Genomic DNA, 22,552 nt, shown 5'->3' with positions numbered 1-22,552 from the left:
TCTGCAGTATTGCATGGATAAGTCCCCTTTTATCTTTCAAGAACTGATTCACGCTTTTATTCCTTCTAGGCTTGATTATTGTAATGCGCTTTTATCTGCAGTTTGTACGAGAGTTATAAACAAGTTGCAATATGTGCAGAATTCTGTTTTAACCCATACAGTATCTCAGGAACATATTTTTAAACTACATTGGCTCCCAATAAGATTCAAGGTTGACTTCATGCTTACCCCACATGGGGACAGCGGGCCAGCCTAATTTGTAACCGAAGGTAGTCTACGACAAGAAATAGCGCCAAACCCTATCACTTCCACAAAAATGATAGTATTTACGTAGGCAATGGGAAGTCCTGATATAGGGTCCTAATAAATGACAATGAGAACTAAAGACACGTACTTGTTTATAAAACATATTTGATATATATATATCTTAAACATATATGACCTCATTTTGGTTATGACACAACTGAGATCCACATCGAGCAGCCATCCATCAACGATTCCTGCAATGCCCAGGAACGATCTGCTTAGCTTTTAACATATATATATATATATATATATATATATATATATATATATATTTTTTTCCCTTTTCCCTGTTAAAAGCTAAGCAGATCGTTCCTGGGCATTGCAGGAATCGTTGATGGATGGCTGCTCGATGTGGATCTCAGTTGTGTCATAATCAAAATGAGGTCATATATGTTTAAAGCAGGGTAGATCAAGTGGTTAAGCATTGTAAGAACCGTGATATCTTATCAAAAGCATGGTAAACTGCACAGCATTAAAAGCGCTCTTTAAATATTACTGATTGAGATTAAGAGTTGATTTTAATAGCACATAAAGGACTATTGAAGTGGACTGGCACTGCTGTTGTACCAACGTGCAATTTCCATGCATTTAATTGACATGGTGCTGTACTCATTCTGTATTACTGTGTAAAATAACAGTCCAGTCTTTGGTTTGCCAAACCTGTGAATCATGCTCAATTCCCCTCACTTTCTGTTCTGTGAGATCCGAGCTCTGTACCAAACAGCAGAAAAAAAAAACAAACAGAACTGTCATCGTACTCCAGAGGGCGCCGGCCAGCCAGCCGCAGTGTGTCTGCTTCCCTTGTGCCACACACATTCTTTACAGCATACAAACAGGCCCAGCCCCTCTGTGCTGGGATTGGCTGAGAGGCTCCCCCTCCCACCCCTGCTTCATTGGCATTCTGCACACAGCTCTGTGTGGAGGGCAGAGGGAAGTGTGAGCAACACTGTAGCCGCTGCTGCTGATGCTGATAACACGGCTTGTGCTGCCTCTGGTTTAGGGCTACGAGAGAGGGGCTGCCTCACGCCGCCTGCCTGCCTGCCTGTTTGAACCCAGGGTCGACTGCTTCTTGTCCAAGACCTTTCCAAGAAGCTGCCCCATCTCAATCTCGAGACCCCCTCCCCTCTGCCCTTGTCGCGGTTCATCTAAATTCCTGGGTGGTATATGGATAGAAGTTCCCTGTTTCAGCTCATACAAGAGCAGGTAAGGGCTGACTCTGTTTCTATGGTTACTGCTGGGAAGGCTCCTGCTTCTCCTCGGCTCTCTCTCCAGTCAGGTCCAGGGAGGGGCTGCCAGGGTAAGGGGGATTCAACTTTGGGGATGCCGGACTGTGACTGAGAAGTTGATGAGAGAACTAGGACTTTGAGAGACCCCTGGCTCTCCCTGCTGTGCTGGTCAGAGAGTGCATCCTGCAGGCTCTGCTGCTGTTAAGGGACGTCCTTTCTTTCTCAGCAGCCTGTCTGGGATAGCTGTGGGTTCCCTGGTTTAGCCTGAGTGACCCCTCCATCCCTCCTTCTACCCTACATTGCTAGATTCCATAGAAGAGCAGGTTGATAGGCAATCTCTCTAAGTGCGCATGATCACAGATTCTGTGCAGTTATTGTGGGGTGCAGGGTTGCTTGGGTGCTGGACAGTAGCGCTTGAATCGCCCCCTCTGTTATCTCTCCTGGATTTAAAGGCTGCCTACATGTCCAGCTGTTTGTCTGAAATGGATGTGTTCATGGGAGGCATGGTTGGGCTGTTGGAAATAGAGAAACACTGTGGGAGGAGAAGTGGCAGCACTGTCAGTGGGGGCTGTCTGCTGTCAGCAGGGAAATCAACAAGTCAAATCAAGAAAATGCATGGGTGCAATAACACAATCTATTCAACAAAACCAAATCAGAAGCAACTCTGGTATCGTAATGTGGTTAGATCTGTTTTTTTCTCAGCTGGTGGTGCAGCAGGTTTTGCTTTGCAGAGGACTGCTATTGCACAGCTGACAGCTCTTGTTAGGAGTACAGGAAGGTGTTTGCACACTGTAGCTGTTTGACAGTAATATCTTACTGCAATAGGAAGGAGCCCCAGCCCCATGGTGCTCTTCTTTCACACAGCGGTCAACACCTCTAACAGCGGTAGACTACTAATTTAACAAAGTCGAACAGTCGAGGTAAAAATACTCTCACAGGTCGGCTAGACGGCTCTAAAAAAAACCCCAAAAAACAATAAATCGTGTATTTGATGGCGAGTGTGCTGTTTCCCAGTGCTTTCCTGTGCACTGTGTATTTAAAAACTGCTTTGATTTTAAATTGTTTTACTTTTTATTAATGTCATAAGATGTCATTTATGTGTTAATGGATTGCAAGAGCAAGTCCCGTCCATCTCAAACCGCTCGCTCACAATGACTTCACAATACTGTCTAATGCAATATATGTATATAAGTACTGGTGGAGGTGTTCATGCCTGGAGGCTCTATTGGAACCACTTCATCATCATTATGAGTTTTTATGTAGAAAGCCTCCTACTTCTGTGCAATGACAATAGGAGAAGCACTCTTCGTGGGACAGTACATTTCAGTTAATGGCAGTTGATTCAACCACTAGGCAACCTGAGTCCCACGCAATTCTGAGCAGCACACGCTGTCCATTTTATTTATTGGCTCTTAAGGTAGGAGCCGGGGTTAATGAAATGTCTGGCTGTGAGAGGAATGAGCAGAGCCCAGAACTCAAGCAGCAATGATTCCCACTACGCACACACCCACACACGCACGCACTCGCTCGCACACACACACACACTCACACGCACACACATCACACACACACACAGACACACACACACACACACACAACCCACACACACACACCCACTCACACACACACACACACACACTCATGCACTCGCTCGCTCGCACACACACACACGCTCACACACACCCACACACTCACACACACACATGCACTCGCTCGCTCGCACACACACTCACACGCACACGCAATCACTCGCACGCACACACACACACTCATTCACACACAGACACGCGCACGCACACACACTCACACGCTCACATACACACACACACACACAATCACTCGCACGAGTACACTTACAAGCACACACACTCGCACGCACACTCATTCTCACACACACACTCACACGCTCATACACAAACACATATGTGCACACACACACACACACACACACACCTGCTCCTATAAATATGTGAGGCATTAACATGAGCAGTTTGTTTCCATGACAGCAGATGCAGCTTGTCAATGTCATGTTCTCATCATATTATTACAATATTAGTTCCAGTACAGTTTCTAACTGTTAACCCCTGCCATGCCATCAGAACACAGGATTATGGTTCATCACCCTAGAGCAGTGCTGGTGACCTTGTCCATTTTCCTGCACCTGTTAAGTGTTTGGCACACTGCAGCAGTGTGCATGCACAGTCTCTTTTAAAGCAAGCAATGCCCATTAGTACACGCTTCCTGTAATCTTAATCCAGAGGTACCAGATTCTAACATTGCATAAATATGAATGAACACGTTGCGTGTCTTACCGTGTCGGAGATGTGATCTTGTGCGGTCTGGCTGCTCAAGCTGGTCTGCTGCAGAGAGCATACGCTGTGGTTCTGAGAGGGTAATGGAAAAAATAATCAATGAGTTGAGAGAGACAAAAACACAGGATGATACCGAGTATATAAATGAACCCAGGCGGCATTAACCTTTTCCTCATGGTGACAGATTTAAATAAGTCATTTGTTTTGCTGATTCTGTGGGGGAGCTCTGAATTCATTGCTTGGATGAAGCCATGACATCAGTGCTACAAGATGGCCATTGAAATATGAATAAACAAATACGCTTTGGAACACCCATGAAATAAGAGACACACTACACATAACGAACGAACCCAAAACTCAAGAACTGACATTAAGTCCAATATTGTTTTTTTTTTTTTTTTTTTAAACCATGCACAGAATGACAACAGGATAAGATGTACTGAAATTCTGACAAATCTGTACCTGTGATTGGCTGATTTTGTGTTGCCCAGTGCAGAGTTCTCTTTACTGTGTTGCATTAGCCAGAAACTAAACTCTGAACTTAAATTGTCACGGAGCGCTGTCTATTGAATTTGCTGGCTCTTAGATCTTTCTTCTTGTTTCCTGTTTTGGATTTGCAGGATCTCTGTATGTATTCCTATCTATCATATCTGGCATCAAAGGCTGCTGCTAACAGCAGTATTTTCTTATTTTACAATAATACAGCAGAAAAACAAAACATGTTAAATATATATAAACCAGCATGAAAACCCTGTAAGTGGATCAGACAGGAATTTTCATTTTATACATTCTGTACATCTTTTATGTTTGACACACAGTGTTAGGCTGCATCTGTGAAGTGGAGTCTAAGCGACGGATCTAGAGGGTCCTAAATGAGACCAGTACGTACCATAGAGCAGCTTTCATTTCACCTCAGAGATGATTGATAACAAGTTGATGACCCTGTCTTCTCTTGTGCACACAGCGGACGTTAGAATCGGGCGGCTTTTTCGAGTAGATTTATTTTGGGGGCTCAAGGTCTTCATCCAAAGTTCAGTCAGGATTTCGACTCGAAAGTCAAGCAGACAGTCATTTTGGCTCGCGCCGCCTTCACCGTGCCCATGTGGGCCGGTGTGTGGCGAGTTCGTGTTGCAACAGCCTCAAGGCTTGAACACGCTTTTCTATTGTGCTGTCATTGCAGCTCGACCCAGAGAACACCGGATTCATCGCAGTGGAGAACATCAGCAGCCTGCTGGAGCACCATGAGCTGCAGCTGGACCCGTCCAAACTGGAGATGCTGTTCGCGCTGGTGCAGAGCAACGAGGAGGGCCAGGTGTGCTACCAAGAGCTCCTCGAGCTGGTGAGACAGGAACTGACCTGTGGGGGGGGGGGGCACTCTGTGTAACACATAACTACAATACGCCACGCCTTTCCTGTGTCGTTCAGTGCGAAACATCACAGTGATCTGAGTAGGCTGAAGATTGAGGCAATGCATGTTTAATCACTCGACACACAAGACAAGGAACCGCTTCTGGAATTCACTGGGTTGCGGTTTTGCGAGGCGTGGTGCAGAGACGCTCTTTTACACGTTGGGTTACACGCAATGAAACTGTAAAAATGCAATTAAGATTTTACTGCTGTAATAATCTGCCCTCTCTTTTCACGACACGTGGGTGACTGACAGCATAAGAGCTGATCCACTGAGCTGTTACTTCTCTGAAACAATTCCACTACTTGAGCTGGGATGAGTGGCATTGTAGAAGGATTTAGTCACTGCATGTGTTCTGCGAAGGGCAGCTTACCTTCAGTTACAGTTATAGTAAATCTGAAGAAATCTGAGTCCTCAGGGAAAACTTTTCAACAGTATGTGTGTGTGTTAGAGCCATTAGTCTGCCTACGCTTGTTCGTCATGTTTTACTTTGACATAGAGAAATGAAGATGAAAGTACAGCTGCATGTTTGAGGGGCGGGGGGGCAGTGATTGGAGGGGGAAGGAATCTGACTGACAGCCTCGTTCACTGGGAAGGTGGCTGGACTGGCAGCTCTCCCGAATCGATAATGAAACTGCTGGAGAGGAGACAGCCGAGGTGTGTGTCAACTGATGGGGCTCTAATTTAGCAATCCGTCCTTCTAATCGAGCTCTGCACACAGTGCTTATGCAAGGCACTTGGAGACTATATAACACTCCAGACCCCTTCCCAAAGCGCTGTTCATTTATTTACAGGTGATTGACTATGACTCTGGGTCTCTATGGACGGGTTATTCTGTTACACACGTTCCCTGTAGACCTTGACTCCTGAACTTCCAATAATTCAGATCTTTGGACCGTTTCCAGAAAGGACTCATTATTTTTAGGCTCAGCTCACTGCTACCACCTCTGCCCTGACTCGGGACAAGAGAAGAGGAACACACGCTGTCCTCCGAAGCGGGTTCCGTCTGCCTCCCGCTTCTTTACACACTGCAGGCTCACCATGCAGCCAGCCCAGAGCTACAGCGTCGGAGGACAACGCAGCTCTGGGCAGCTTACAGGCAAGCCCGCAGGTGCCCGGCCAGACCACAGGGGGCGCTGGTGCATGGTGAGCCACCCTCATGCTTTTTCAGTTTTCCCCACTCGAAAGTGAACAGCCATTAAAAATTAGCTCTGCAACTTTAATAACAGTGATACGACACACGCGCAAGAAATGTATGGAAAAAAAACGTTGCTCAACAAACACACATCAGTACGAGAGTGCATAAAAAGAGCTGTGCTCAAACAATAGCTTCTTCTGGCATCTGGGCGGGTAGCTTGCTGGGAGCACAAGACATAATTGCTGTTATTTGTAAGTAAAGAGATCAGGCGGCAAAGACAACTGGAATAAATTTAACAGTACACTAGTAACCGTGGCGAGTACAGACAAGCAGGATAGAATATACTGTATAACAATACAGACTGGAAAAGGATAACTCTTCTTTTTTGCCTTTCCCAATAACAGCAGTGACGTGAAGGTTATTCTTATTCTGACGGCTCTGCATATCCACTGTTGTTTGATGCATTTTGTCCCAAAGTATAGAAAAACACGAACTAGATAAAAGGACGTTCAATTTTGTTATTGACACTTTCAGACCTGTATAATAACAGCATGTAGAATCGTTCAGCTTGGGTTAAATATGCACGTGTTTGCATGAATCTTTTCTGAAGCGATGAATTTACTTTAAAAAAAATAAAAAAAATAATAAAAGAATCTCTATTTGATTTGTTCCTGTGGCTTGCACAGTATTTCATTGAGATCTGGTTCACATGTAGAATACTCATTTGTCCGGATAATCAAAGGGGGCAAATTCACAAAGCTTCTTTTTCGTTACAACAACTGAGTACCGGTAGCTTAACTGGATTGCGTTGTTTGATTTTAAGACTGAACCTCAGCGAGCTTCAAAATACCAAACTGCAGACCCTGATGCACGGATCACTTTTTAAAAATCTTTTTATTCTTTTGTCAAAAGTACTTTAGGGTGGATGTCTTTGGCATTAAAGGTTCTATAGAAATTTGATTTGATTGGTGATTGATTGATCTTGTCCTCCTGTCTGTCTGTCACACAATGAAAATGACAACTTGAATTTTAACCCACTATACAGTATCCTCCTATAAAGTATCCTGGTTTCCTATAGACTTTACTGATTGCATTTGGGTGTAATCCACCTCTACATTGTCGATATTCATACACATATTTACAATACGGGTTTATGAGCTGTCCGTGTACAGCTGTGACTCCTATTCGAGTCACAGCCCTGGCAAGCCCTGTGCAGAATACTGTATGCTGTTCACATCCCAGGACAGACACGCTGAACTGTCTGGTGCTGCTTTCATCTCCGGACTTCAAAGGGAAGGAACACTCGCATTGCATAGCCATTAGCAGGTGTCAGTTGTGTCTAACAAAAGTGTTGAACCACTAATGCCAAACCTGTGAGACACAGATGTTTGATATTTAAGTTTGCTTTATAATTGCTGATAAGGTAAAACCTTGAGGAACCTGAATCTCTACAAAATGCACGGTGTTTGGTTACCGCAGATTTTGATTCTGTAATTGAAATGAATGCAGTGGTGCTTTCATGGTGTTTTTGCTAAATGATGCCACTGTCATTAAAGTTTTAAAGAAACTTTACCTGCACGCTGTCACTAGTAGTGTAACCCTCGCACATCTGTTCTTTCCATTGTTTTGCGTGCATTTACAGTAGCTTTTACCTGTAAATACTGCAGACATCCAGGTAACACCAGTTGCTTTGCTGCAGTCTTTTTGTGTAAGGTTTCACACTGCTTCACTGAAGCATGATAGTTACTGCAATGTCGTGTTGTCATTTTGGACAGCAGCAGAAACAGTGTCATCTTCCTTAGAAATGCAGGTGCCAATGTACATGATGACTCTGAAATCTCGTCCTACACAATGAAATGGAACCTCAGAACAGATAACATCAATGGAAAATTAATTTAAAAAAACCCATAACAGCAGGGGCACTGCAGCACAGATAGCAGTACTTGAGTATTAATGGCTGCAGATGTCTGTGCCCCCTCCCCCGTCCCTAGCTGCACGTGGCTACATAGATCATTCCGAGATTGATTTTCCAAAGGTTTCTTCCCAATCCCCAGGGAGATCTAGCCGCTGCTGCCTCCAGCCTTTGGAGCTGAATACAGTTTACAGTGAGTCGCTGGTCTTCCTATGCTTTCAACTCCAGTCAGCGCTTCCTAGACCAGTACCCCAGTTTCATTTAGTGTTACACCTGCAACGCTGCAGTTATCTATAGCATGTGCTACCTGAAATCATCTGGACAGCACCTCAAGGTGGCTCAGCTGTACTGTATTATTATAAAAGATATCCCTGAAATACATTGTGAACTAGACAGCAGTACATGTCTACAATGGCAAAGCAGAAGAGGTGCCAGCATCCGCTCCCGGTTCACAGTCTGTCTGTGCTCTGCGTTTTCTCTCCAGATGAGCAGTAAACGCTCCAGCAGTTTCCGCCGGGCGATCGCCAACGGGCGGCGCTCGCTGCAGAGGGAGATCCTATTGGACGAGACGGGGCTGGGGCTCTACAAGCGCTTTGTGCGCTACGTGGCGTACGAGATCCTGCCGTGCGAGACGGACCGCCGCTGGTACTTCCACCAGAACCGATTCTGCCCGCCCCCCATCTTCATGGCGATCATCACGGTCATACAGGTACAGCGACAGCAACATCCAGCCTTCTGACTGAGACTGGGGCCCTAATGTGACTAGTGCAAGCACAACATATATATATATATATATATGGGAATCAATCAGGCATTCTCATGAAACAGAAGTGAAAGGCAGAATTCAGGAGTGTTCAGTATATTACAGTGCTCCCTCGTTATAAGATGGCCCTTTATACTGCAGAACTAGCTATATGGTGGTACGGTACATGAGCACTTGTATTCACATTATAAGGCAGAACACAAATAGCACACAATGGCTCCTGACCACAGCACCTGTCTCTGTGTTGAGGAGTCAGGGAATCGCTGGTACCCTGAGTCTTGCAGTAACCCCTGTGTTCTACTTCTGCCTGCAGATTATTGTATTCCTCTGCTATGGTGCAATGCTAAATAAGTGGGTCCTGCAAACCTACCAGCTGGACTTCATGAAGAGCCCCCTGGTGTATCACCCAGGGCACCGGGCGCAGGTCTGGAGGTTCTTCACATACATGTTCATGCATGTCGGGTAAGAACTGAAAGGACATCAGTAAGTGGGGCTGCAGCGTGGAAGGCAGTGTGTTTGAGTAGCTCAGTGGTTAGAGTGCTGGGCTGCAGCATGGAAGGTAGTGTGTTTGAGTAGCTCAGTGGTTACAGTGCTGGGCTGCAGCATGGAAGGCAGTGTGTTTGAGTTGCTCAGTGGTTAGAGTGCTGGGCTGCAGCGTGGAAGGCAGTGTGTTTGAGTAGCTCAGTGGTTAGAGTGCTGGGCTGCAGTGTGGAAGGCAGTGTGTTTGAGTAGCTCAGTGGTTAGAGTGCTGGGCTGCAGTGTGGAAGGCAGTGTGTTTGAGTAGCTCAGTGGTTAGAGTGCTGGGCTGCAGTGTGGAAGGCAGTGTGTTTGAGTAGCTCAGTGGTTACAGTGCTGGGCTGCAGCGTGGAAGGCAGTGTGTTTGAGTAGCTCAGTGGTTAGAGTGCTGGGCTGCAGTGTGGAAGGCAGTGTGTTTGAGTAGCTCAGTGGTTAGTGTGCTGGGCTGCAGTGTGGAAGGCAGTGTGTTTGAGTAGCTCAGTGGTTAGAGTGCTGGGCTGCAGTGTGGAAGGCAGTGTGTTTGAGTAGCTCAGTGGTTGAGTAGCTCAGTGGTTAGAGTGCTGGGCTGCAGTGTGGAAGGCAGTGTGTTTGAGTAGCTCAGTGGTTAGAGTGCTGGGCTGCAGTGTGGAAGGCAGTGTGTTTGAGTAGCTCAGTGGTTACAGTGCTGGGCTGCAGTGTGGAAGGCAGTGTGTTTGAGTAGCTCAGTGGTTACAGTGCTGGGCTGCAGTGTGGAAGGCAGTGTGTTTGAGTAGCTCAGTGGTTAGTGTGCTGGGCTGCAGTGTGGAAGGCAGTGTGTTTGAGTAGCTCAGTGGTTAGAGTGCTGGGCTGCAGTGTGGAAGGCAGTGTGTTTGAGTAGCTCAGTGGTTACAGTGCTGGGCTGCAGCGTGGAAGGCAGTGTGTTTGAGTAGCTCAGTGGTTAGAGTGCTGGGCTGCAGTGTGGAAGGCAGTGTGTTTGAGTAGCTCAGTGGTTAGAGTGCTGGGCTGCAGCGTGGAAGGCAGTGTGTTTGAGTAGCTCAGTGGTTAGAGTGCTGGGCTGCAGCGTGGAAGGCAGTGTGTTTGAGTAGCTCAGTGGTTACAGTGCTGGGCTGCAGTGTGGAAGGCAGTGTGTTTGAGTAGCTCAGTGGTTAGAGTGCTGGGCTGCAGAGTGGAAGGCAGTGTGTTTGAGTAGCTCAGTGGTGAGAGTGCTGGGCTGCAGTGTGGAAGGCAGTGTGTTTGAGTAGCTCAGTGGTTACAGTGCTGGGCTGCAGTGTGTTTGAGTAGCTCAGTGGTTAGAGTGCTGGGCTGCAGTGTGGAAGGCAGTGTGTTTGAGTTGCTCAGTGGTTAGTGTGCTGGGCTGCAGCGTGGAAGGCAGTGTGTTTGAGTTGCTCAGTGGTTAGTGTGCTGGGCTGCAGCGTGGAAGGCAGTGTGTTTGAGTAGCTCAGTGGTTACAGTGCTGGGCTGCAGTGTGGAAGGCAGTGTGTTTGAGTAGCTCAGTGGTTAGAGTGCTGGGCTGCAGAGTGGAAGGCAGTGTGTTTGAGTAGCTCAGTGGTTTTGGGTGGGGGGGGGGCGGAGTATTTTGAAAGCTTCTAATGGCAGATTTAGGTTCCCCCTGTTCCCCTGCACTTCTTGTCAACCACCCCTCTGTTGCCCCACAGGCTGGAGCAACTGGGGTTCAACGCCCTCCTGCAGCTGATGATCGGAGTGCCTCTTGAGATGGTTCACGGCATCCTCCGTATCAGCCTCCTGTACATGGCAGGGGTGCTGGCGGGTGAGTGAGAGAAACACTCTTTATAGCCTCTTTGTACTCTGCTGTGTCAGGTGGCAGGAAACCGATTCACCAGGAGCACGGCCCTCAACAGTCCAGGAGTCCTGAAATAGAGTGCAGCTTGCAATCAGACAGATGGCCGGGCAAACCCACAGTGCCAAAGCACAGCTGCAGACATCGTCAACTTAAACAAACAGGGATAGAGTTCGGAATTGGGCTCACTGGGAGTTGTGTTGCTGGTGAAAGGGGAGCAACAGTGGCACTGGCGACACAGACAGGCCGGCGCCCTGCATGAGCCTCCCCTCACAGCTCTGCGAGCGAACCTCGGTCCTGTCCTGAACAGAGACTGCGCAGAACTGTGAGCCGAGATGAAAGGCTGCTTCGTTAACTGGGATCCTGCCATGTGAATTCAATATTAATAACGTCGAAGAAAATCATGTGTTGGTTAGTTAGTGCTTTCAATTTAAAAGCAACATTTCGAAAACTACACACATTTTTGTTCAATAATATTAAACGAAGCTTGTGATTAGCTTTTTTCATGTTTTTTCTACTTGTGTCGAGGCCACCTTGGTAAAAAGGCTTTACTACCAAGAAGCCTATAACAACCTGTAATAGATCAAAGGGGTTCTCAGCATGTCTCCACGTTGCAGCTGTTTTTTTAAAGGAATAAAGTTACCGTGGCTTTAACAGACTGAGTTGTCAAACTCAGAGACTAAATAAGAGAAGAAAGGATCGGGAGGCCGATCGATCACTCGAGAGGCTGAGCTGGCTGAATACTAACAAGCCGTGGAAAGGAGTCTTTAAAGCGTTATGATTAGAAACGTGTGCACCCCATTAGGAGATCAAACGAGGCTCTCAGAGAGACGCCCTGGACCCGGCTGCTCTGCCGAGCGCACCGTCCACTGACAGGAGTAAGGTCACACAGCACAGCGTGCTCACCACAGCAGCCTTGCTCTCTCCTGACAGAGCTGTCCGATTCAAGCCAAAATCGTTTACTCGGCACACTGTCCAGGGTCTGCGAATTTACATATTTATTGTATGTAGTAAACTGTGCCCTACAGATATGCACACGCATGCTCATTTATTCATATATGCACACATACATACACGTGGGTGCGTGCAGTATATGCTGTGTTGCAATATTCATGCTCCTTTATTGCCTTTATAAATGTAATATGTGGCACAAGTGATAAAAATTGATGTGATTAATGACTACGCCACCAGGCACGATTTCAAAAGGATGTGTTGCACCTCAAAAAGAATATAAAATACTGTAATATAAATCTAAATGAAGGACTTTTATATTCCCTGCAAAACTCCGCTGCCAGGATAGTTTCGGGAAAAGGATTTTAATTAAATATTGAAAAATCTGTGCAGGCTTTGTCAACTGAATTATTTAGGAAGCCTTGCAATTAGAGTATTGATTCCAAAACTGAAATCAATAGGAAGAAGACAGTAGATTGACGGGAATTGAAAAACACACACACTGGAAATGCAGACACATGCAAACACAGCCCCGAGTGATGTCTGCTCCCCTACAGCACACTGTGTGGAAAACAGCAGGGTGATCTGACAAAATATTAGTGGGACTTGAGTGTGATGCGGTGATAGAGCGTGCTCTGTTTTACCAGAGTTGCATAAACTCCTCAAGCCCTCCACACACAAACACAGGGGAGAGGACTCGCCCCACCCCTCCACACACAAACACAGGGGAGAGGACTCGCCCCACCCCTCCACACACAAACACAGGGGAGAGGACTCGCCCCACCCCTCCACACACTGGATTCGTCATCAGAAGGGCTGCAGTTTTGGAGCCGCAGCAAGAATTCCATTGTTAAACGCACATTATGTTAATCCCATCTTTGCGGAGCCTGCCTGGATAAACACTCGCGCTCAGCAGCAGCAGCACCTCGCTCAGACAGGCGGTGACTGGGGCAGGCCAACACAAGCAGTAGCTGTTAGCTGTCTCTGCTGTTGAAAATTACATTAAAAGTGCACCACAGGGCTCTGTGCACTGCAGTGAAAAGTTTGCCTCCATTCACATATGGTAAAATGAAATAAAAATATCAAAAATACAAATTTTACAGCCCCTCCCTGGCTCCTTGAAAGGAGAAGTAGCTAAATCATATAGGCATTAGGAAATAGCATTAAAAGCAGCAGCAATATTGTAGCCCCTCAGTACAGAACCAATAATGCTTTGCCTTTGTAGTCTAGCTGCTTTGCCACTGACTTAAATCCTAAACTTTCACTTTGGCCTGACTCCACCCCTAGCAACACGACTGCTCCAAACCATGCAAGAGCTGGTTCCCTGGCCCCTCGCCTGACTCCTTTAAATATACATTTGCCGTAAAGCTGCTTCCAGTGCATTCAGCTAACCCACTTTACAATCCGGGCTAGTTGCCCTGTTTTTTTATTTGCTGCATTTTCTAGGTATGCAGAGTAGCCTGTTTTATTCTGACAGGCTGAAGAAATGGTAAAGAAGCAGGCTTACTTGACAGGACTCAGAACTGGAAAGGAGATTTACATAATGTCAGATACAGTATGAAGTCTTAAAGTATATGTTAGGGTTGTTCTATATGATACATAATATTCAAGAGAAAGCCATACAGCATTCACCATTCAGCATATGCACATGCAGATAGATAGATAGATAGATAGATGGGCTTCAGTGAGTTACAGGAAAATAATTTCATCTAGGGTTTCTGTGACATAAATTACGAGACTGAAGGAGCTAACGGACCATGTACAGTGAGGTGGCGTCAGCATGCCAAAAGCAGAGAGAGAGAGAGACAGAGAGGACTGCAGAGTGAAAAGAAGATGTCTTCTCGGGCAGGGTTATTCCAGTGCCTGGTTTGGTTATTGATTGTCAGTTGGAGATCCTGGATGCAAGGTCTTCGTTAGTGCGTCTACTGTATGGAGAGGGTTTCGCATGGTCTTGATTGCTAACACATTTCAAGGTAGTGCCGATGACCAGGGCTGGGTCCAGGACAATCACCTGAGTTCTCGGATCAGGTCATCTATAGTGGGAGACGTCTGGATTAGGAGAGCAGGAATCGTAGTCTTTACAATTAGATCACTCAGACTGAGCCTTGTGTTTTCAGTGCAGTAACTACTCAAAACAGGCGAAGAATTTGCAGGAACCCCCACAGTATTCCCTACAGTGGCCATTCATTTAAAATACAATATTCATAAATCAGAAGACCTTATTGATCAAAAGGCAAACCAAAAAGTCTATTGATTTCAAACAGCAAACAGCAGCGTCATCCCGTGGCCCGCAGAGACCAGGAGATGGAGGCAGCGGGATGCCGAGATTAATTACACACCGTTCATGGAGATTAATAGCCCTGGATTCACACACCTTCATTACACAGCTCTCGCAATGCAGAACATTGCGCAATCAAACTGGGGTCTGCACTGAGAGACCGCTTCGAGGGGGTGGGAGTGAGAGTGAGAGTGCAAGTGGGGGGGGGGTGTCCCTGGCTTTTAAACACACAAAGACATCTGACAGTCCAGGCCATGTGCATCAATTAGATTAGGGCAGTTTTTTAAAAGCTTAGTTTAAGAGCTCTCAGTTCCACAACCAGCTCAGATAAAACTTTAATCTTAACTTAAAAGCACTGTGATGCTCTCTCTTTGCTTTTCTATAAAAAACATTTCCACCTTTACTGTATGTTTTACAGGGCTTCTATCACCCAGTCAGAATTATTTAGATTAAAAAAAGCATTCATTTTAGGATTACTTTTATCGTGTCACCTCTGGATTCAAACTCAATTCTAAATGGATGGCAGGTGGATTGTTTCAATGAATAGTAGACAAGAAGAAACTATAATTAATTATTTAAATTACTTGGTTTAAATCCACTGTATTGAGTTTGCCGTACTGTATTGGATTTGCTGGGTTAAAATCCACTGTACTGAGTTCACCCTTGTACTATCTTCTCGATAGTGGTTTTGCTGACTTTCTGATCGCCAATACTGAATTCATTGTGCAGAATTTGCTGGCTTTCAGAGCTCCAATATTTTTGTGTACGATATACACATTTTATCTTCATTTCTCACAGACCGTACCGTATGCCTCTGGAAATAAAAAATAAAAAAATCCTCCATGCTCTGTAGCTACATTTCAAATGCTTTCTAAAGACCGTTCTCTTTCAAATCCCTACAGATGATGTGTGAACATGAAGCAGAAATGAATGAATGTCTTCAGGCTAATGATTGTTTTTCTACCCAAGCAAATCCACCAAACAAACAGTATTTTTTATCCAGCATTTGCACTGGAGGATTTTATTTATTTATTTATTTATTTTTACAATAGTTTTACTTTAGAGGGGTCATTGAAGAATCTGGCTCTGTTCCCAAAGTCTTCGCTATTGAGTTAATTTCTTTGATCAAAAAAAAAACAAGTTTGATATTTGTGTTCATGTAATGTTGTCAGCTTTTTCGACAGTGGTCTAGCAAACTTTCATGCAAAAAGAACCTTCCTTTTAAGAATGAGATAGCTTTGCGGCTATGGGCTTATTACTTCAGTTTCTCTGAAGCAGGTCAGGGAAGGAGAAAGGAGTCTCACGTTCCCTATGGAGCAGGTAAAGCTTGGCAGGCTGCAGTGATATGTTCCACAAGCACACAGCAGCAGCCTGTGCTTCCCGCTCACTGAGATGTTGTTTACAGCTCTCACAGTCCCGACCGGGAAGATATTGTACATTCTGTTATAGTCAGAATGCAGGTTTGTTCCCACTTGAGGATTTCAGACACATCACATTGATGTTTGTGAAGCTGAACAGTTCAGAAGTGGCTGATCATGCGTGGTCCGATGTGGAATGAGATTGATCCCTGTAGACTCTGTGGTGATTGCATGCAGTGGCCTCTCTGAATCGACAGGGTAGGACCGGCAAGCACATGCCTTAAAGATGCCTTGAAGCACGTTCCCGCACAGAAGCAGCAGCACAGGCGAATGATTTTAATGAGGCACAAAAGACTGAAGCATTGAAAGAAATGCAAAACAAATTGTCAATGCACAGTCAACAAGTCCTTCTCGGTGGCTGTGGCGGTCACCTGCATGCAAACACGAGGAGGCCGGGGGTATCGCTGACACTGCAGACCCCCCCATCTCAGTTCCTATTTGGGAGCTGCCATCTCTGAGTGGGAACCAGAGGGCAAAGCAAGACAGACCTGTGATAGATATTTATAGCCTGCTTGCTGTAGTAATGCCACTAAATCATAGTGAATAGGGAAAGACCTGGTAGGAGACAGGAGGCATTCGTCTTGGGTCTGGTCCCTCACATTTCTCTCCCTAAGCAAGGTGCGCTTGGGTATGATTTAGAACAGACCAGCTCAGCCAGTATCCAATAGCGCCACACTGACTGTATATGTGGGTTTATTAAACTTTATGAGCTCTTTATCTAGCAGGTTTCTTTATTACTGGGCACATTTGATTTAAATGTGCCTGAATTCTTCGGCTCCCTGCTGATCTGAGCTCTGGGATAAAATACATTTTCCAGCGATTACAGACAGAGATGAACAGTCCAGGGCCCTCTGTTGTCAACAATGCTGTATGTCAAGCCTCGTTCTGAAGCTGAATGATCCGAAAGAAGGGATCAACATTATTTCTTCACCAAAGAGATGCACGATCCCGATATTAAACCCGTTCTGCCAACCTATATTAGGTAGCGAGGGTACTGATTTGCAGCTACTGAAACTCATGATTGAAACGCTGACAGTTGGAGTATTTTAAATTCCCATTATGGCTCAAGCCCTTCAACAGCAGGATGTTTGTTTTCTTTTTTCTTTTTGCATTAGTGCTGAGAAGCAGAGGGAAACTAACAATAGCTGGGTGGCATGGGTGGGTGGGAAATAGTACCTTCCCACAAAGACGGATTTGACAACAACTGTTTTATTTAGTTTTTCAAAATAGTAAAATACTACTGAGTGAACTCAAAACAGGCTAGCAATCATTTGGTCTTTCCAGACCTGTTTAGTGGATTTCTCCTGTAATTCATTGCATTGAAATGCATGCTGTTGCTGCTCCCCCACCCCGTCCTGTACACTGACTAACGCACTTGACGTTGCTTCTTTGACGTTCTGGTCGTCTTTTCCCACAGAAGTAGTAAATATCGTGAGGGCCCGTCTCACTCCTCGCTGTTATCAGTAGTGAATAACTGTGTTGTCTGTCTACCTTGGAGAATTTGAGACATTTACCATGTCCTTTTTATAGAAACAAGTGTTCCACATTTATGGAGACAAACTGTTTTCTCTTCGTGAGATGAGATTCAAATCAATTTAAAAGCCTTAGACCAGCGTTTCAATTGATTCAGCAACTCAATTTGGTCCACAGTGCCCTGACGAGGTCAATCCAAACTACTCCAGTGATCTCGCCCACGGCCTTGCCGCTGTCGCCCGACACTAAGCGATGTAGAGATAGGGTGGGAGGTTTTCCTTCTGAATTAATTTTGAAAAGCTGTTCTGAGAAAAGAAAATTTGGTTTACAAATCTTTCCAGTAAGCACGGGAAGCAATGATGATTCTTTGCTCGCATCCAATCAGGTGGCACAGCGCTTTAAACTTGACAAATTAAATAAATCGGTCAAAAGAAACCCAAGTGAGGGAGCAGCAGCCAGATCTTCTAGTCGAGTTCAATGCCGCTGTGCCAGCAGAATCGCAGGAATGGTTAAATCTACGGTCAGTTGTGTAGAGTATTGGACAGGACTTCTGAGGGATGACCAGTTTCAGAAGACAATAATTATTGAGCTATATAGTCAAACCTGCTTTTAACGACCATGCATAAGGTGCTGGCTGAAAGTGGTCTCTATAGACAAGCGGTCCATTTACAACCAAGTGATTTGACATGGGAAGTAATTACTCAACACAATTCATGTGGTCTCTATAGACACGTGCTCTGTCAATACAGGTGGTCTTTTACTGTATTGGTTTCTTTGACTGATAACCTAATAAGTAATAACAGGTATCGTAAGCTGTAAATTAACAATTTACAAACCGAATATTCATGCTTCAGCGATTGCTTGCTGTGGTAAGAGGTTATCAGCAGCACATTCAGGCTCTGCTGAGAGTCTAGAAAGCAGAACTAAAACAATCTGGACGTACGCATTGTCCAGCGATGCATATCTTTTAATGTTATATTCTATTTGTTTCGCACCTTTTACGGAGGGGGGGGGGGGGTATGTATAAGTCCTACCAGACCAGAGCTTGAAGATTCGAACCACTGAGCCCCGTCGGAAGCGCGAGACTGCTGAAGCTAATTACAGCATTAAAATCAACGAGAAACACAGCAGTTAATATTCTCAAAGGCAGCAAGCAATGCAATGCCAAATATCATGAAACCGCACGGTCTGAGCGGAGACATGTATTAGCAACGTTTATGAGGCACTTGATTTGATTATCAGTGACATCTTGGCAGACAGTGCATTTTACAGTACGTGTCTAATAAGTAAATCTCCAGATCATTTTATATGCATGTGCATTAGCTTGTGGGTGTGTCTTTGCTTGTGTTTTTGCTGCTCCAAGGCCATTTACTTGTATTGAGTCAATTCGCAATTTCTGTAATTTCTTGTTAAGAGGCTATTGGAAGGTGTCACTGAAGCTGAATTAGTGGCAGAAATATAATCACACACACAGGGCAGATACCAGCTTTACTGAGGATATCAATAATCAAATAATTGTTCCTTCTGGGCTAATTGTACCAAGGTAATGTAATTGTAAACAATCAGGATTTGTATACCAATACCGGAGCGCAATCAGGCACATGTTTTACCTAAGACCGTTGTGTCAGTGGTCACCGTATTCTCTTCAGGGGGAGACATTGTTAGCAGGACTAAAAGATACAAAACTTGAAACAAACGAACAACGCTGCTAATTTCCAGGAAGAAACAATATTCCCGACTGCAACAGGACATCTACTGGTCATCTGCTAACAGGTATTCTGGAGCTATGATAGCAATATCTTTGGGCTTGGCTTACACACAATCTGTAGTTCTTGTATACTTCTTGTATGTTCATACTGAACTGAAAGTCAATCTGTCTGTGCATGAATTTGATTACTTTAAAGAAATATGATGAACAGTAACTGACTACATTTTAAAATAGATAGAATGTGCAGTTTGATCTGACATGTTACACAATATTTCTTGACTCCCTGCTGCTGCTTGGTGGCTGCAAAGCTTGTGCAAATCAGTTCCCTGCAAGCTGCAGCTGTGGTTATATATCCAATGAGATCAGTTGGAGAGTATTAATGCATATGGAATTCAGTAATTATATATGCATTGCCTTATTTGTTTATGTGTGGGACATGCATTTATTTTCTGTGTCGTTTTTCTTTTCAATAATTATATATATATATATATATATATATATATATATATTTTTTTTTTCTTTTTTTTAAAAGAGGCTCTGCTACTGGAAAGAATCCCTGGACATAAATCATTTTCAAAAACCCATAAAGCCAAGGCAAGGAACAGGGAATAACATTGATCCGTCCATTCAGATCAACAGCACACCTACTCAGCTGCCCATGTTTTAACTATCCTGGGACGTCATTGCCAGTTTATGATATTAAAAACATGACTTATCAATTGCACCTCAGCTGTTCCTCTACCCAGTTCGAGTAGGGGTAGCTGAAGCGCAATGATGAGGTGCACTGACCCCAAGCCGACTTGCCTCCCTGTCACCCGGCGGGAGTGTGAAGGCTAATGCGAGGAGCGGGATCACTTTCACAACGTATAATTATTCCTTGTGACAAATAGAATTATCTGGTGAGACAAGCTCCATTCATCCACCGCAGTGGAACTAGGGGCGTTCACATTGAATAGCAGTCTTTTTAAAAACCCCCAAAAAAACAAGAGCATAGATAGAAAATAACATGCATTATTACCATGAAGACATCAGTGCAAGTGATACTGAGGTTGGGCCCTGTGTCACTATACTTAAAGACTATTTCTTCGCCTCAGGAATTCCATTATCAGTAAGGAAAAGCCCTGAGATTGAAGCTCTGATGGATGGGGAAGGTGGTTCTGTATCGCCAGCCCCCGGCTCCCTCTGGAGTGGGTCAGCGGCTCTAACGCTTGCCCCGCTCTCGCTGTGTTTCCGCAGGCTCCCTGACGGTCTCCATCACTGACATGAGAGCCCCCGTGGTGGGGGGGTCCGGCGGGGTCTACGCACTCTGCTCAGCTCATCTCGCCAATGTCGTCATGGTAACTAACCTGCCTTGCTATCATTTGTTAGGCAACTGACCTTTGGAAATGTCTGGCACTTAAAGGGAAGGGTTTCTAAGTGGAAATCTAGCTGTCTGACAGCATGTACTGCGCTGTTCATAACAAACACGCAGGGGGGTGGAGAAGAGGGTAGAGACACTCTTGTGACCACAAAACACAGGCAACGCTTTACACCAACCGGGCCAGGAATTACCGATGTTATAAAATGTTACAAAGTCATTTTGTTTATTATCTCATTTTCTTTTGCCCTAATCTGGATTCTGCTTATTCCTGTGTAATGTAGAACATCGCTGGTAATTCCGTTCCTCAGTAGTTTACTGGTAATTTCACCTATAGAAATAAATGTTTAAAATTGGCAGGAAAGAGGACTGCCCACTTTACACATTCAATTAGAGCCAATTTAGAAAACAAATGTATTTTACCAATTTTTCACTCTGCAAATACCACTGTCCCTCAAGCATTTTACATGTCGTATAATCTTGTTTAGCACAGCTTGCCTGAGGCAGCCACAAAAAGGACAGCGGCACCATCATTAAGTGCAACCCACAGCTTCAGCAGTGTGTAGAAAGGACGCGCTAAGCAGAATAAAAGTGAGAGCGAAGCAGTTCTAGCAGAACCAATGCGGGTTCCATCATAAAACTGCTGGGGTCATCCATGCAACATCCTGCTTATTTATTCATTTGTTTGTTTGTTTGTGTATTTATTTATTTTTTAAACTTTCTTCAGTGGGAACGCCTCGCTAGTTATTTGCGCGTTTTTAAAAATTCATAGTTACTCTACTCCAGTGGCTTTTTATAGCCCACTAGATATTAGAAACTAAGAGAAAGGATAGAGAGAGAGGGGACGGTGCGGTGAGGGAAAAGGGGTGGAGAAAGAGGAGGGGGAAAAGGTATTAGAAAAATAGATGACAGTTATATGAAATAGAGGTCCCTTCAGCAATGAGTGGTCCACACAGCAGTATTGATTTACACTCTCTCTATCTTACAGCCTAGCATGGTGCTAATGGAGGAGAGGCTATTGGGTGAGATTGAGAAGTCCCGTTCCTGTGTGTTACATGCATGCTGGGAATCCTATCCCACAGCACTGGTAAAAAACGAGCAAGGCTACAAGCATCTGCTAGAGTGCATCAGGCTGCTGTGATAGGATCTTTGTGAGCTCAGATTGCAGATATTGTCAACGTACAAGAAATGTACTTAGAGGCAGGTTGCCCATTGGACTGGCACAAAATGCCCTGGCAACATCCACACTTTGAATTGTGTTGTATAGAGAATATGAATTAAAGCTTCCTGAGGGGGGAGGGGGTTGAATATCAGTTTTTGCTATCTGATAGCGGCTGGTGGAAGCGTGGATGTTTGGAAATGTCAAATTTAGGCTGGCCTACCCCGCCATTACTTTTGTTTCCCTTTTAGTGCGAGACAGACATCTCCAACTTAACATCTGTACTGCGTATCCAATGTATTCAGTAGCACACATGTTTTTAGTGGCCAATAAAAAGTTATGCAACCATAAACACCACCCCATTAGAGACACAACCTGTCCCCATTCTCTGGACCCTGAACTCCTCGAGGCAAACCCTATTTCAGCATTGTCACGTGGGATGCCATGCATGGGACGGATCAGTGTGCTGTTCTGAATGTAACCTGCTCGCTTTTTCATTGCAGAACTGGGCTGGGATGCGCTGTCCTTACAAACTGCTCAGGATGATCCTGGCTCTCGTCTGCAGTAAGTAGATGCTCATGTTCACATTTACACAGTCAGGTAAGTGGTAAGTACTGTGCAGGGCATGGCTGGAGTTAGTGCCAGTGAAGGGTGGTGGACCAACAGCACTGGAGACTCTTCCACAAGGCAGGTGCCTCTCCGCGATGATCTTGGAGCCTGTGAAAAGGGCTGACCGCATCGGAGACTGAAGCAATCTTTTCTAAAACCTTCCAATGCAGAGCGTCCCTTTTCTTCTGATTTAGGGTGTAGGTTGACTTTTTAAAAATTATTGTTTTGTCTTTCTCCTTGT

At 45.0% G+C, this 22,552-nt stretch overlaps 1 protein-coding gene across 2 annotated transcripts; it reads left to right on the top strand.

The window, feature by feature from the left end:
* The first annotated feature begins 1,213 nt into the window (after positions 1 to 1,213).
* LOC121300667 (rhomboid-related protein 1-like) lies at positions 1,214 to 22,546 on the top strand. 2 transcript variants are annotated; one of them, XM_041229326.1, is made up of 7 exons: positions 1,214 to 1,509; positions 5,025 to 5,156; positions 8,787 to 9,011; positions 9,379 to 9,527; positions 11,216 to 11,328; positions 20,423 to 20,523; positions 22,206 to 22,546. In XM_041229326.1, the coding sequence occupies exons 1-7, from the start codon at positions 1,471 to 1,473 to the stop codon at positions 22,272 to 22,274; spliced, it is 828 nt and encodes a 275-aa protein (XP_041085260.1). In that variant the 5' UTR covers positions 1,214 to 1,470; the 3' UTR covers positions 22,275 to 22,546. The 2 variants fall into 2 exon arrangements, with proteins under 2 accessions (XP_041085260.1, XP_041085259.1); XM_041229325.1 differs by having other exon boundaries at positions 5,025 to 5,183.
* Positions 22,547 to 22,552: the final 6 nt, after the last annotated feature.

The sequence above is a fragment of the Polyodon spathula genome, chromosome 26 (genome assembly GCF_017654505.1).
Source record: "Polyodon spathula isolate WHYD16114869_AA chromosome 26, ASM1765450v1, whole genome shotgun sequence".
In the NCBI taxonomy this organism is placed as follows: domain Eukaryota; kingdom Metazoa; phylum Chordata; class Actinopteri; order Acipenseriformes; family Polyodontidae; genus Polyodon; species Polyodon spathula.
This window is presented reverse-complemented; position numbering and strand designations above follow the sequence as displayed.

Bases quoted from the DNA above. Each gene is read 5' to 3' on its own strand.
- LOC121300667 (XM_041229325.1), top strand. From the start codon at position 1,471: ATGGATAGAAGTTCCCTGTTTCAGCTCATACAAGAGCAG. The intron at 11,329-20,422 runs GTGAGTGAGAGA...GTGTTTCCGCAG, and splicing joins CATGGCAGGGGTGCTGGCGG to GCTCCCTGACGGTCTCCATC. The intron at 20,524-22,205 runs GTAACTAACCTG...TTTTCATTGCAG, and splicing joins ATCTCGCCAATGTCGTCATG to AACTGGGCTGGGATGCGCTG.